The 16,632-nt window shown below is 40.3% G+C and overlaps 1 protein-coding gene across 1 annotated transcript; it reads left to right on the forward strand.

Moving 5' to 3' along the window:
* The first annotated feature begins 1,547 nt into the window (after positions 1-1,547).
* LOC100694726 (tripartite motif-containing protein 16-like) lies at positions 1,548-4,394 on the forward strand. Its single transcript, XM_019363376.2, has one exon. It carries the CDS (start codon positions 1,665-1,667, stop codon positions 3,339-3,341), a length of 1,677 nt encoding a protein of 558 aa, XP_019218921.1. The 5' UTR covers positions 1,548-1,664; the 3' UTR covers positions 3,342-4,394.
* The last annotated feature ends 12,238 nt before the right edge of the window (positions 4,395-16,632 follow it).

Raw genomic sequence — 16,632 nt, forward strand, 5'->3', positions numbered from 1 at the left:
GTGCCTGTTCTACATCTAGAGATGAACTGAAGCCTGTTGACTAAAAAGTAATGATAAGTTAGGCAGATCTAGTCCTCCTTTATCCTCGGTCTTTTGTAATGTTTTTTAAGCTGATACGCTGGGGTTTATCTTTCCAAAGGAATTTAGAAATATACGAGTCTAGAGATATGAACCAATCTTGTGATGGCTTATTTGGGATCATTGAAAATAAATAGTTTATTTTTTGGCAAGACCATCATTTTTATAGTGGCGACCCTTCCCATGAGTGATATGGGTAGACATTTCCATCTAGCCAGATCACCTTCTACTGTCTTTGAAAGTGGGATGTGGTTTAATTTAGTTAGATCTGCAAGCTTGGGAGAAACATTAATACCTAAATATTTTATATTTCCCGATTGCAGTGGAGAAGAAGAGGAATTATGGAAGGAGCAATTAATCGGAAGGACTGTAGATTTTGACCAGTTAATTGAGTAATCTGATATTCTTGCAAAAGAGTTTATCAGTTCAATCACCCCAGAGATATTGGTTTGTGAATTTTGGAGAAACAGTAACACATCATCCGCATAAAGGCTGATTTTATGTTCCACGTTCTTGCATTTTATGCCCTTAATTGTTGTAGCCTGTAATTACTGCTGCTAGTGGCTCAATAAAAATTGCAAACAGTGAAGGGGAGAGTGGGCATCCCTGCCTGGTGCCCCTCAGGAGACAGAAGCTGGAGGATGTTTGGTCATTTGTTCTGACACAAGCTGTTGGGGAATTATATAATATTATTAACCAGCTTACGAAAGAGTTTCCAAAACCAAATTTGTGTAAACTTGCAAACAGAAATTTCCAGTTAACTCTGTCAAACGCCTTTTCTGCATCAAGAGACAATATTATGGTTTCAATGTTTTACTGCATGTTTTTACTGTAGTCTATTAAATTAAGTATATACATGTATTTGTTGATGAGTGCCTACCTTTTATGAAACCAGTTTGGTCAGGATGAATTAAAAGCTGGGTTATTTTCTGTAATCTCTTTGAGAGAGCTTTGCAGATTATTTTAAGGTCTATTTTTTAAGGACTGCTGACTTTAGACTGTTCAAAGCAATGCAGTGGCATTTATCTGGCTATCATCTTGTTACAGCAACATCTCTTAGTGACTATAACAGGGGGAAAAAATTGGACAACCAGCAATAAAACAGAGTTATTATAGCCAGCATATCTCTGCTAACCTAACACTATTATATATGCTTTCATTAAAAACAGAAACATGACCATGAGACATTTATGTCCAGTGTTCGTTAATGCTGGATTTTAAATTTTTCTTTTCTATTTGACTAAAAGAAAGGGTTAACGAGCTTAAAACTTGAGGTGAGCAGTAAATAAAAAAGGGTTAAACACACAGTTTTGCTCTCAAACTGCTCCTCTCCCAGGAATGAAGCACAGCCTGATAACCCTCCCTCTTCTTCCTGCTCTTAAACACAGCACCTCCTCTCTGTCCACATATTTCTTAATTCCCTCCCCTTCAGATCTGCACTTTGAACATGGGTGTAACCAACATGTGGTGACGTGTAAGAGCTGACAGGCTCCATTCACTGCAGAAACATGTTGTTGAGATCAGAGCTCAGACTAGTTTCAGTTATAAGGAAGAGAAACTCCCACAGTCACTGACACAGAGGAGAAATGGCGCAGAAAGGAGTTCAGCTGGACCAAGAAACCTTCTCTTGTTCCATCTGTTTGGATCTACTGAAGGATCCGGTGACTACAACTTGTGGACACAGCTACTGCATGAACTGTATTAAATGTTTCTGGGACGAAGAGGACAGGAAGGGAATCCACAGCTGCCCTCAGTGCAGGAAGATTTTCACACCGAGGCCTGTCCTGGAGAAAAACATTGTGTTAGCAAGTTTAGTGGAGCAGCTGAAGATAACTGGACTCCAAGCTGCTCCAGCTGATCACTGCTATGCTGGACCTGAAGATGTGGCCTGTGATGTCTGCACTGGGAGGAAGCTGAAAGCCATCAAGTCCTGTTTATGCTGTTTAGCTTCTTACTGTGAGAAACACCTCCAACCTCACTATGACTCTCTGAATTTTAAAAAACATAAACTTGTTGATGCTTCTGTGAATCTCCAGGAGAACATCTGCTCTCGTCATGATGAGGTGATGAAGATTTTCTGTCGTACTGATCAGCAGAGTATCTGTTATCTCTGCTTAATGGATGAACATAAAGACCATGAAACAGTCCCAGCTGCAGCAGAAAGGACTGAGAAGCAGAAGGAGCTCAAGGTGAGACGACTAAACATCCAGCAGAGAATCCAGGAGCGAGAGAAAGATGTGAAGCTGCTTCAACAGGAGGTGGAGGCCATCAATGGCTCTGCTGATAAAACAGTGGAGGACAGTGAGAAGATGTTCACTGAGCTGATCCGTCTCATCCAGAAAAGAAGCTCTGATGTGAAGCAGCAGGTCAGATCCCAGCAGGAAACTGAAGTGAGTCGAGTCAAAGAGCTTCAGGAGAAGCTGGAGCAGGAGATCGCTGAGCTGAAGAGGAAAGACGGTGAGCTGGAGCAGCTCTCACACACAGAGGATCACAACCAGTTTCTACACAACTACCCCTCACTGTCAGCACTCAGTGAGTCTACACACTCATCCAGCATCAATATTCGTCCTCTGAGCTACTTTGAGGATGTGACAGCAGCTGTGTCAGAGACCAGAGATAAACTACAGGACATTCTGAGAGAGGAATGGACAAACATCTCACTGACAGTCACTGAAGTGGATGTTTTACTGTCACCACCAGAGCCAAAGACCAGAGCTGGATTCTTAAAATATTCACATGAAATCACACTGGATCCAAACACAGCACACAGACGTCTGTTATTATCTGAGGGGAACAGAAAAGTAACAAAAATGAACCAACAGCAGTCTTATTCTGATCATCCAGACAGGTTCATTGGATGTTTTCAGGTCCTGAGTAGAGAGAGTCTCACTGGACGTTGTTACTGGGAGGTGGAGTGGAGAGGGAGAGGAATTTGTGTAGCAGTCACATACAAGAATATCAGCAGAAAAAAGGACTTCAATGAATGTTTTTTTGGATACAATGACAAATCTTGGGCATTACGCTGTGACATAAACAGTTATAAATTTTGGCACAACAAAGTCCAAACTGTCCTCTCAGGTCCTCGGTCCTCCAGAGTAGGAGTGTACCTGGATCACAGAGCAGGTATTCTGTCTTTCTACAGCGTCTCTGAAACCATGACTCTCCTCCACAGAGTCCAGACCACATTCACTCAACCGCTCTATGCTGGACTTTGGCTTTATTACTCTGATGGAGACACTGCAGAGTTGATTAAAGTCAAATAGAGAAGACAGGTTCATGTTGATCCCTGACCATTATATGTACTTGTGTAGTTTCTAAATGAGGCTTTACATTTTAGAAGCTAAGAAGTTCAGTGGTCCATTGATGTGTGAAAATAATATTGCACTGATTCAAACTGTACTTACATTTATATACCTTACATCAATATAAATCTGAATTTGTTCTTATGGCTGATAATCATGTGAGTTTAAATGATACTACTCTTCATATTCAGCATGTTTGAAATCTGTCATCAGTCTGGTTAGTGGTTTTATTCTGTAGTTGCTGTAGTGGGTTGTCAAATGCAAAAATATATTGGAGCTGCAGTGATTCATCAGTTAGTCAGTGATTAGAGAATTGGTTGTTTTACAATTATTTTAGTCTCATTTAAAGCTGGTTCCAGTTTCTGAAATGTGAAGATTGTTGCTTTTCTTGATCATATATGACTGTAAACTTAATGTCTTTGAGGTTTGAACTTTTGAAATGTAACAAAAAATTGACTCCTTGAGGCTTTTGATATTATATTATTATTATTGTTGTTGTATCTAGAGTGTTGAAATTTAATGTCATTCTCCAGATGAAACGTTTGATCACACTCGATCATTTGTACATTTAAATATAAACGCTAAATGATACTGCCCTGTATATTGTGGAAGACAGCCATGTTTCTTTGCCCTGAGCTCTGTCTGGCAGGCAGAGCGTCTCCACACTCCTCAAATCTGATGGTTCTGATTTGGAGAAAATGAGCTGAGGGAGACACCTGGTGGACAAACACAGACATGGCAAGAAGAAAGACTAAAGTGCAGAAGGGAGACAAGGGAAATTTCTTTTGCAGTTCGTCTGAAAGATGGACTTGCGCTTTGGGATCTTTTAAACATCATTAGGCGTGTTGCTGCGCGCTGTCAGTCCCGTCTGTGAGCGCAGAACAAGCGCTCACAAAGCAGCAGTTTGGGGATGACGTCACACACAATGGTCCTCTGTCAGAATATAGGAAAACCCGGACATTTTTATCAATCTCGAAAATCCCCCCGGACAGAACGTGAAAAGAGGACATGTCCGGGGAAAATAGCATTTGCATTTTCTGTTGTACAGTTCATTTGCTGTTATGGAGTTCTTGCTATGGATAAAAAGTGTCTTTTTTTGTTTCAAAATAGCTGATAACTATTCGCTGATAGTTGCCAACATCTGTGAACAAATATAATTCTATAAATTGTTCTATATAGTGTGTAACTGTTCATATAGAGCGTTATTAAATTTATTGCTAATGCAATCATATGGCACATTGACTTCTGAGGAAATTTTAGATGGCACTCGTCGTCAGAAAGGTTGCCTACCCCTGGTCTAGGATCTTTGACTGATTCCACTCTTGGATGGCTTCGCGTAGCTCCCGTTCAGCAGCAACTAGGTTAGTGCCATTATCTGAACGCATGACAGATACCTGACCTCTTCTGCACACAAAGTGTCTGATGGCGTTCAGACATGAATCAGTGTCCAAGGTCTGTGCAATTTCAATGTGCACTGCTCTTGTTGTAAGACAGGTAAACAGCAAACATACCTTTTCACTGTGCTGCGGCCGTGCTTCATATTAAACAGTCCAAAGTAATCCACCCCAACATTAGAAAAAGGGGGTTCATCAGGTAGAAGCCTATCCTCTGGCAAATCTGCCATCTTCTGTTCCAGTAATTTGCCTCTAGTTTTCCTGCAGATTATGCACCTTGACAGAAACGTCCTCACCTCTGAGTTAGCGGATGGAATCCAATACTTCTGTCGCAGCCGTGAAAGCATATACAGTCTTCCACAGTGCCCAATCTTCTCATGTATATCCTGCAAGATCAGTGTGGTGATGTGCGAGCCATTTGGGATAATGACTGGGTGCTTCACGTGTTCAGGCATCCCAGCAGCTGCGAGGCGACCACCAACTCTCAAAACTCCGTCCGGTATCACTGGATCAAGCTTCCTCAAGTGACTAGTCTTTGTCACACACTTGCCATTCTTTAACATGGTGATCTGTTCTTGGAATTGTTGACTTTGACAGAACTTAATGATCTCTGTCTGAGCTTGCACCAGATCAGGGTAAGTGTTGTCTGCATTGATTTGTTGTCTTGTTCTTTCTGTTTGACGTATGTCCCTTTCCTTTTTTCACATCAGCGTAGCAGTAAGTCTTTGAGTTTGATCATCCATGCCACCGCTCTCTTCACTCGATGCCAGCTGGAATAGTGATTGATCAGCTTGTTCAACATGTGAATATTCTCAGCTGCATTTGTGAGATGTACCATGGTTGCATGCCTCACTTCGCTGTCATCTTTATCAATCCTTTCCTTGTCAGGTCTTTCTGGCCACTGTCTTCCTGGGGTTTTCAGGAAGGCTGGGCCGTGGAACCAGCTTGAATTCTTCATGAGCTTAGATGGTGCAAGTCCTCTGGATGCACAATCAGCTGGATTGACTGCTGTACCAACGTACCTCCACTGCTGAGGCTTTGTTAGCTCTCTAATGACCGCAATGCGATTGGCCACGAATGTCTTGAAGCGAAGATTCTCATTTTCAATATACTTCAACACAGTTGTGCTGTCAGTCCAGAATGTAGATTCAAGAAGATTCATCTGAAGCTCTGTTCTTAACATTTTGTCTGTCTTTGCAGCAACCATAGCTGCAGTCAACTCTATTCATGGAATAGTGGTTTGCTTCAGGGGCGCCACACGGGATTTTCCCATCATTAACGTACAGTGAACACGTCCATCTTCACTGGTCATCCTCAAGTATGGCGCTGTTCCATATCCACTTTCGCTCCCATTAGAAAAATGGTGGAGCTGTGCTGTTGCGACAGGACCGAAGTCCAATGGTCTCACACACCTGTGTAACGTTACCTCTGACAGCTGGCACAGCTCTTGTAACCACTTGTTCCACTTTTGACTAAGCTGTTCTGGGATCTCATCATCCCAAGCAAGACCTTCCCTGCATAACTGCTGCAAGATCATTTTTGCAGGGAGAGTTCCTGGGGAAAGGAATCCCAGTGGGTCATAGATGGAGCTGGTGACGGAAAGTATACCATGTCTTGTCATAGGTCTGTCTTTGATGTTAATCCTGAACTTGAATGCATCAGACTCAGGGCACCATAGAACTCCTAAAGCCCGTTCCATAGACAGCACATCATGGTTCACGTTCAGGTCTCTGACGTCTTTGGCTCTCTCAAGCTCAGGGATGAATGTGAGCAAGGCATGACTGTTGCTTGTCCATTTCGTTAGGTGAAATCCTCCACCAGAGCACAATTCAGTGAGGTCTGTGTATAACTCCATACCTTGAGTTTCCATGGCAACAGTCGTCAACAGTCGTCAACATTCTTCGCGGTGCATAGTTCGCACAAGTGGGAGAAGTTGCCGCACCGAAGTTATGCACCATCATCCTGTACTCAGCAATGTCTCGATTGAGGTCCCCTGCTGGCCACCACAGAAAGCGCTGCAGGTCAGCATTGTCATCCGGGACTCGCACTTGATGGTACATTGCTTCGATATCTGCGGTAAAGGCGATAGGCTCTTGCCTGAACCGTGTCAGCACTCCGATCAACGAGCTTGTTAAATCTGGCCCTTGTAGAAGTTCACTATTCAGTAAAACTCCTTGGTAGCTGGCAGCACAGTCAAAGACCACTCTCAGCTTCTTTTTTTGTGGATGGTATACCCCATGGTGGGGAATATACCACTGTTTTCCATCCTTGCGGTTTAACTGTGTTGTGGGAACCTCAACGGCGTATCCCTTGCTCAACAAGTCACTCATGAAGGCAGTGTATTCTTCATGGAGTGCAGGATTCCATTTTAGCTTGTGCTGGAGGCTCAGTGCACGCTGTAATACTGCACTTCGATTGTTCGGCATCTGAACACACAGCTTCTTCGTAGGAAGACTTATGGAATAGTGTCCATCAATGAGACGAGTAGAGCTTGACACAGACTCCATGAAGTGTTGGTCCTCTTGAGACATTCCTGCTTTATCATTTTATTCTTTAGTTCCAATGAGAAGCTCCACTTCAGCCTCAATATGAGGCAACCTCACCTCGCGGAGGTACAGCCACTTGTCAACCTCTTTCTGGAGTGGGATGTTCTCTCTGGAAACAGGAATACTTTTCTGTGTAAAGAGCTTTGACAGTGCAATGAAGTTGTTGTCTTCCAGGCTGCTGACTTCCAATTATGTGAGCACATAACTCTCCTCTTGACTGTTGGAATTTATGGTCCTCAACATTAGCTCAGTTCATCGGCCTTGCACCTTCAACTATCTTGCCAAGGCTTCAGTGCAGAAAGATGCAGAGCTACCTGGGTCAATAAAAGCGTAAACCTCCACAGCGTTGTCACTCTTGCTGGACTTAACCCTTACAGGTACAATGGCAAACACGCAGCTGCCTCCAGCCCCAGTACAGGCACTTGTCTCCTTTTCTTCAGACAACCCTGCTGGGGTTTTAGCAGTGCTACCCATAATGACCTCATTGGGAGGCTTCTCTTCCTCATAACTTGAGAAGTGCAACAAACTTGGATGCTTGAGTGAACAAACCTGGCACAACATCTTTTTGCAATCGCTGCTCATGTGACCCTTTAGCAGCCATCCAAAGCAAAGTCCGTTTTTCTTCAGATAGTCCACTCTATCTTATGAGTCTCCTCTCTAATCTTGTGACACTCTTGCAGTGTATGAAGTTTCCCACAGAACATGCACGGTCTTGTGAATGCACAATTGAGTGACAGGTCACTCTGATTCTTACTCACACTGCCTGTTTTGTCCATTTCTGAACCTTGATTAACCTTAATAGCAAAGCTGCTCCCATGTCTAATGTCTTTCTTCAACTTGTTTCCTTGCTGTGGCTTCTTTATGACCTTGTCTGACACTGCTGTTTCAAGATCGCCAAAGAGTGGGTCGGACATGATCTTTGCTTGGCATTCAACGAAGGCCACCAGCTCTGTGAATCTTGCTCTGTTGCAGCGCCGCTCCTGGATGTCATATGCATGGGTTCTCCAACACTCTCTTATTTTAAATGGCAACTTGGAAATGATGACCCTCATAGTTGCAGGGTTGTCCATCTCTTCCATATAGTCAACATAAACGAGCTGTACTCCAGAGGATCTCCGTGGAACACTGCCACATCCCTTTGTGGTAACCAAACCAGCTGTTGGTTCTTTACAAGCATCTCTGTGATATCTGCCTGTTTCTGCATAACTTGATAAATCTCACTTAGTCTGGTCTCCTGAAGTGAGACACCCTCTTGGCGTTGGCTTGGCCCCTGCAGTGGGGTGCTATGTGTCTTAGGTATGGCCCCTGATGCAGCACCTAGATCACCAGGATTCCTCCGAGAGGCAGACCTCTCTATCTCTATTGGCTTCCATGATGTGTTTTTTACGTTGCCATGACCATTTTCGTTGTTCATCATCAAGAGGTCACGACGTGGCGTTACCGTATGTCTGGTTTCACTCACTTGAGACTTAGCCCCTTCACATTCCTCATACACTTTCACTTTGGCAGCAGACACTGCAATGGCTGTTTCAATTTCCAGTCTTCCTTTGCAGCTTTAATTTCTGCTTCTTTTAACTCTAGAGCCTGTTTTTCTTTCTGCTCTGTTGCCTTCTTCCTTGATGCACTCTGATGATGCTGTCGACACCCTTGACGTGTTGGATACTTTAGATGTGTTCGACGCTCTAGATGTTTTTGACACTCTAGATGCACTGTCCATGGGCGTTGCCTCTTGATCACATGTTTGTGCTTCAATCCATGTAGTAACTCTATTAATGAACCGCAAACATCGTTCTGACATTGGCTAAAACCAAAGTTATTGGTCAGCCTCCTTTTCCTCCTCATCTTTAATACACAGCAACACTGCATAATTGCATTCTAGAAACTCTTCATACAACTTCTTGTAAGCTTTCAGTGCCTCTCGTACATCATTTACAGCCGGCAGAATTTCATGGCTCAAAAGTCTCTCAGTTTCATCTTCCTGTGCTGTCACTTCTCCTAATTTGCCTCTTTTCACCTTTGTGAGCTGATGCAGTTTGAACTCCAGACCTTTGTCTGTCATTGCCCTCTGGCTGTCAGCACGCGTAACTACACCCACACTGTCATTAATGTTGTCCGCCATTGTAATTATATAACACCGGTAATCCGCAATGATTTTTCTTCGGCACATCTGTGGGGTGGTGTATTGCACAAACTCCTTTATGCTACTTCCACAGGTAAGATGCATCTGAAAAAACACTTTTACTTAACTGTTCGCCGTGTTGTTGTGCGTGGGCTTCCTTATGCCAATGATCCGGTGACTTTTCTATGACTCATTCGGTGGCTCCACCGCCTAAAACATTCCTCCATTACTCGTAAGTTTTTTGAGTTTTTGTAGTGGTGAATTTCTTTCCCAAGCTTTGAAAAAATCATTCTTCCACTTCTTAATGTGAGCTGTCCAGATTTATTTCTGACTCGTACATACAAACAAATGATGTCATGGTCAAAAAACTATTTGCTGCTATCGCGCACATTTCCATTGCCATCCTGGCTCTTTCTAACCTGGCATCAGCCACAGACAGGAGTGTGGTGGGGGGAGTTGGGCCCCCATACCTGGGAGGGCCTAAGATGTTCCTAGAGAGGTGGAGTCTAAGACCCGACCTGACATATAGACACAGCCGAGGAGGCACACACAGACGCAAACGTGCATTCCCACCCTCATGCACACATATACAAATACTCGGTTCTCGCCCAACATGAAGACAAACATAAATGGACACTGTACACACACACACACACACTGCCCAAACATATTCTATACCCCAGGTCCAAGCACCACCGCCCCCAGAGGGGTGATGGTACCTAAACCCAGGAGATGTAACCCATTTACAGTTTACCTGTTTTTGTCACCTTAGATGATAAAATGATACGAAAGGAGGAAGACCGTGTGATACACATATTAGAATAAGAAATGATGATGCAATAAATAAGTTCAGGCATGATCTTTTGAAAGAAGATTGGAGTGAGGTCTATGTAAATGAGGTCAATGCTGCATATGAGGCGTTCTTAAACATTATTTTGGTTTTACCATTGTCGACTGGTATTATATAAGCAAAAGAAAAAAGAAAATTATTGGAAAACCATGGATGACAAAGGTGTTAGAAAATGCGTGTACAAAGAAAAAAACTGTATAGAGATTATATAAAACTTAAAACAAAGCCTGCCAAAATGAAATATAAGGTTTATAAAAATAAGCTATAATTAATTATGAGAAAGGCTAAGAAAGAGTATTATAATAAATTATATAATAATATAATATATATACATAATATATAATATCATTTAAAAAAAGCTTTTGACACTCTGCAGCAGTCTTTTTTGATTTCCAAGTTGAGTACTTATGGTGTGAGAGGAATTGTACTGAACTGGTTAAGAAGTTACTTAGATAAAGTTTCAGTATGTGCAGTATTTAGGTAATTCATCTGAAAGAACGAAAATAGAATGTGGGGTCCCTCTAGGGTCTGTTTAAGGACCAAAACTTTTTAATTTATATATAAATGACATTTGTGATGTGTCAAAAATGTTAAATTTTATTTTGTTTGCAGACAACACAATTTTTTATTGTTCTGGAGAGAACTTTTTTTTTTCTGGAGAGAGAATTGACTTAAATTATGGCTATCGAAAAATAAAAAACAACAAAAAAAAGCTTTGATGTAAATAAGTTATAGTTGAATCTGGCAAAAATGAAGGTTATGATATTTGTAAATTATATAAAAGAGAAAGAGGTTGTATTATCTATAGATGGAGTGTTGACTGAAAGAGTTACAGAATTTCGCTTTCTTGGTGTAATAGTGGATGACAAGTTAACATGGAAATCTCATATTGTACATGTTAAAAAAAGATGGCCAAAAATATTTACATCTTGGGTAATGTTAGATATATATTAGATTACGGGGCAATGTGAATATTATATTTTTCATTATCTTTATTTTATTTTAGTTATTGTGTTTAAGTATGGGGGAATACATATTTGACTAATAAAAAAACATATTTATTATAGAAGAGATTGCTACGAATTATGCATAATGTCAAATACAGAGAACAGAAAAATAGTTTGTTTATAAAATCAAAATTATTAAAACTAGAAGATATAGTGAAAATACAGACATTACTAATTATGTTTAGGGCAAAAAATAACACATTGCCTCTTAAGTTACAAAGATTATTTGTATTGTGTTCAGAAAATGGGGACATTAGAGGGAAGTTTTATGTTAAATATCAGTTTGCTCGGATCTTACAAAGGCAAATGTGTCCAACAGTTATAGGTATAAGAATGTGGAATTCTCTCCATGATAATCTTAAGGGTTGCACAAATATATATATCAATTTAAAATGAGCAACAAGAATAAAATTATTAGCCAGTATAAAAAAAATGAAAATAATAGTAGATGTAGAAAGAAGTATCCTTTTCAATTTGCTATTTCGTGGCACTGCTCATTTGTTGATTATATTGTTTTGTTTTGTTTGTGTTTGTTTCTTTCGTGTAAAATAGTGTCAGAGTGTATTTTTTGGTTGTAAGTGCCCACTTGCACTATTGTTGTTTTGAATTTAGATAGGGGCAGGTGTTAATAAGAATTTATTCTTCTTCCTGCTCCTTTTCATGCATGGGTGCAGTGTTATATTAACTGAAAAGTTTTGGGGGGGGGGTTGTGTAGGAAATGAATTACTGTTGTACCATGTGTGAAACAAAATCAAATGAAATGAAATATCAATATTACTATGAGTTTCTTGAGCAAACACTATGTCAGCGCATTTAGACTTTAGAAGTTCAAAATACCTCACCCTTTTTTTCATATCCCTTGCACTAAGGTTCAAGGGTGAGATTTTAAAGCTACTCCTAGCCACACAAAAAAGATCCACAAAAAAACAAATATACAGCATCTTATCTAAGGTTTTTTTTTTTCTTCAGGTACAACATTAAACTCCAGTTCTAATTTTCTGCATCAGTTTTCGTAGTCTATACACTTCAGTGTCCCTTAAGTTACCAGGAGTCTTTTGTCGATCGTGGCTCAACAGTTGGGAGTTCGCCTTGTAATCGGAAGGTTGCCGGCTCGAGCCCCGGCTTGGACAGTCTCGGTCATTGTGTCCTTGGGCAAGACACTTCACCTGTTGCCTACTGGTGGTGGTCAGAGGGCTCGGTGGCACCAGTGTCTGGCAGCCTCGCCTCTGTCAGTGCGCCCCAGGGTGGCTGTGGCTACAATGTAGCTTGCCATCACCAGTGTGTGAATGTGTGTGTGAATGGGTGGATGACTGGTTGTGTAAAGCGCTTTGGGGTCCTTAGGGACTAGAAAAGCACTATACAAATACAGGCCATTTACCATTTGTCATTTAGCCGAATCAAGAAACAACTTTCTATCAGAGAAAAAATCCTGTATAATTACTTCTCGTTTCCCTTTGGTTACTTCCAAAAAACTTCTAATCTGTTCAGGACTGTACCCATTACGTCTCTGACCATCAGAAATAGAAGAGTCGGATGCCTCTCTATCACTATCAGAATGAGATAAAACATCCGACTCACTCTCTCTTCCACCCTTTTCTTTCACCTGCATCCTTTTTGGTTTTACCCCTTTAGAGTCTTTAGGTTTTCTTTTAGTATTTGGTATCTTAAACATACTTTCATCCTTGAACAGATTTCCTTCACTATGGACTATTTCTTCCACATCCACTCCCTCCTGCACTCTTTTTTCCGTAGTCATTTGGCAAACTCGCACATTTCAGCATAAGTAGAAGTAAAGGCAACCTCACTGTTTTCTTGGCTGCTAAGTATTTCACACCCTGAAACCTTGGACTAATTATCCTCCCCTACATTAACTGTTGGAGCTCCTTCCTCTGCATTACCTGCAGAAACACATTTCCCCTCCTTCTCTGCTGAAACTCCTGCCAAGTTTTCTGCTGAAGCCCCCTCCCCTGCATTTTCAGAACCCTGCACAATTTCAGCCTCTTTTTACACTCTCAGTGCGTTTACCGAATGCCCTTCCTCATTGCACCCAAAACATCTCATGGTTTCTGTTGTTGCAAAAATAGTGTAATCAAACCCAATATTCTGTCACCTGCGTGCGTGGTTCTGGTACAAGTGACAGAAAGCTAAACATATGGAGTAGGCATGGAAAGCATTGAATGATGAGTCAGACGTGAAAGTAAAGTTGAGGGCTGTTTACTTGTTTGTCTTCGCCAAAGTACATATTACAGTGCTTTCCGAGTACTTGTGAAACTAGAGAAAAATACAAAAAAGAAATATGCTCAATGAAAATAAAGAATTATGCATTTGCTACACATGGCAAACAGATTTAGGCATTTATATATAAATCTCTCCAAATATGCATCAAAACAATAGAATATGCATCGCTTACTACTCATAAAGATGAAACACAATTCAAACTTGCAAACAAATCTTCTCCATGGCATAACACAGATGGATGCTGAAGGATTAAACAGAGAGACTTCTGGTACCCCTCATTGTTAAAATCCCAGTACTAAAATTGCTTCCTACCTTACCCCACTCATGTGACTCTAAACATCCATTAGGAAATAGCTTCCTGTACTACCCTACTCATGTGACCCTAAACATCCAATAGGAAGGAATACAAGCCAAGCCATAGAAAAATTCACTTGATCGCAGTCTCCAAGCTAACCACTAGGAGATGCTACAATGCTCAGTGTGCACATAACATTACACCCATCAACCTTAAATTTCTTCACTAAGTTCAGCTACTGATTCTCATTGTTTGGAATCATACACACCCGTCTTTGAAATTAAACAACATGCCTTAACTTCACAGATTTGAACCCAGAGGGGAGCATTACCATTGCTGACACAATATGACCATGAAGTGACAACTCTTTTATCAATATCATCGCTGATAAAAGGCAGCAAATTAGACAGAATGATATTTTTCGCCGGGTTCATTAGAGGAAAGACCGTATGCATATTTTTCAAAACAACTACCTTCTCAACTAAGCTATTGACTTTGTCAGTAGAATCCAAAAACATAACAACTGCATTATTCATTCTAAATGCTGCCTTCACACTTTCACATCCAAAAACTTCTCCTACAGCCAAACCACACTCCTCAACCGAAAAATCAGTGCCAACCGGTATTTTAACACCATGCCAACGGGAGAGGCTCCAAAAGCTTTCCATCCCATGGTTTCTTCTGGCCACCTGCCGAATAAAACAACAAAGAAACACCAGTGAAAGAGAGTAGTGTAACAGAACAGAACAGTGAATCATCATTGTAAAAAAGCAAAGTTCAAACCTTTAGGAACACTCACTCATTCTCCTCGCCACACCTGCTACAGACGCTCACACATGCACATCCGACAGACAGAGAGAGAGAGAAATGCACAGCTAATGAGACTGAAATTCTTGTGTGCAAGCTTTACAAGTGCCAGAGGTGTGCAAAATACAATACAGTATCACAAGAACAGGCAAAATATAAGAATGGGTGAATCTGAGGATTACAACAATAAATATATGTACAAGTATAAGAGTGTATGCGCATTACTGAGTATGTAATCTAAATATGTATGTCTACGTGTAAAAAAAAATTAAATATAAAGATATATAAATATAAAAAAAACCTTAAATATAAAATTAAATAAAAATTAAAAAATAAAATAAATTAAAGTGTTCATTAATGCTGGATTTTTTATTTATTTATTTATATAGAAGAAAGGGTTGACAAGTTTAAAAGTTGAGCTGAGCAGTAAATAAAAAAGGGTTAAACACATCACTGTAAAATCTAATTAGTTCCCAGAACTCAAAAAAATTATGGAAACTCGTTGCCTCAAAAAAATTGAGTAAAGCTTAGCTAAAAATGACTAAGTTAGGACAACTTATTTATTTTGAGTACTCTGTACAAGCTCATTTGTTCCCAGAACTCAAAAAAATTGGATCAAGTTTACGTAGGATGACCAAGTTAGGGCAACTTACTCATTTTGAGTACACTGTACAGCCTTGTTAGTTCCCAGAACTCAAAAAAATTATGGAAACTCGTTGCCTCAAAAAAACTAAGTAAAGCTTACTTAAGATGACTGTTAGGACAACTTATACATTGCAAGTCTGCAGTATTAAGAATAACTTGATATTTCTGACTGTACAATACTAATTGTTTACCTACTGACAAACATGTTAAGTTCAACTAAATGAAAAAACAATTTGTGGTAACCTGAATATGATTAAAAATAATTAACAACACTTTTTGTAATGATGTTAAAATCAGCCCAACTTTTATTTTCAAACACAAAGTATAACAGCCAACATACTGGACACTGTTCTGCTGAACAACAAACAATTATAATCTTACAATGAAACAAAGTCTCAGATTTAATTATTCTGAAAATAAGTTTAGGTCTACCACAGTTTGTTTTGTACTTACATTACTTATATAATCAAAATAAAATATTTATTGTTCTGTCACAAGTGCAGTCTCTAATTTAAACAACACATTTGTTTTTCATTCAAACACAGGAGCTGGAATGTTGTAATATTTTAAGGATGGCTTGTTTCCAGGCCAGGCATTACTGCCTGAATGACTGTCATGGATCGAGGTGATCCAAATGTAGGTGCAGAAGAAAGTCTTTAACTTCCCTTAAGTACAGTGGCAGTGGATGTGGGTTGGAGATGCAATGAGCTTGAACCTGCAGGCGACCATCTTCACTGACCACACCATCTGTGACGGAGGACTCGTCTCTCCTGTTGTCCTGCAAGCAAACAATCATATTTTTTGGAACATGAACTTAATTGCTTTCTTAAAACATTTTTTTCTGCATTTGGTATAGAACAGACTCCAATTTAGACGATCTCAGGCTCCCTCCCCACCGGAGAGGTGACATTCAATGTCCCACTTGTCAGTCTGCATAGCCCTGACCACCACCCAACATACAATAATGTCATGAAAGCATCATTTTAAAAAAAGAGCTATGCAAACATGGCCAATAATTTTCATTCTAATGATGTGCAAAATGATTTTGGGCACAAAACAGAAACTTGCAGACTTCACTATATACAGTGTAGACCCTCTAAACTAAGTTTGGGGGATGTGATCTTTCAAGAAATGCAGACCAAACTGTTGTTGTTTGTTTACTTACACAGCATGTCTTGTAGAATTAACTGTGGTCACCAGCAACAGCATAGTGCAGTCATATCTCAAGTCTAATAACAGAAGACAGGAAAAGATCAGTAAAGCAACAACTTCCCCAAACCAAAGCACAAATAAAACAATAAGTAAAACAGGCTGATCTAAAGTATGATTAAAGTTCAGCCTGATTAATATA

Source organism: Oreochromis niloticus, linkage group LG3 (genome assembly GCF_001858045.2).
Source record: "Oreochromis niloticus isolate F11D_XX linkage group LG3, O_niloticus_UMD_NMBU, whole genome shotgun sequence".
NCBI classification, from domain to species: domain Eukaryota; kingdom Metazoa; phylum Chordata; class Actinopteri; order Cichliformes; family Cichlidae; genus Oreochromis; species Oreochromis niloticus.

What these genes read in the sequence shown, in the direction of transcription:
- LOC100694726 (XM_019363376.2), top strand. Translation starts at nt 1,665, where the DNA reads ATGGCGCAGAAAGGAGTTCAGCTGGACCAAGAAACCTTCTCTTGTTCC.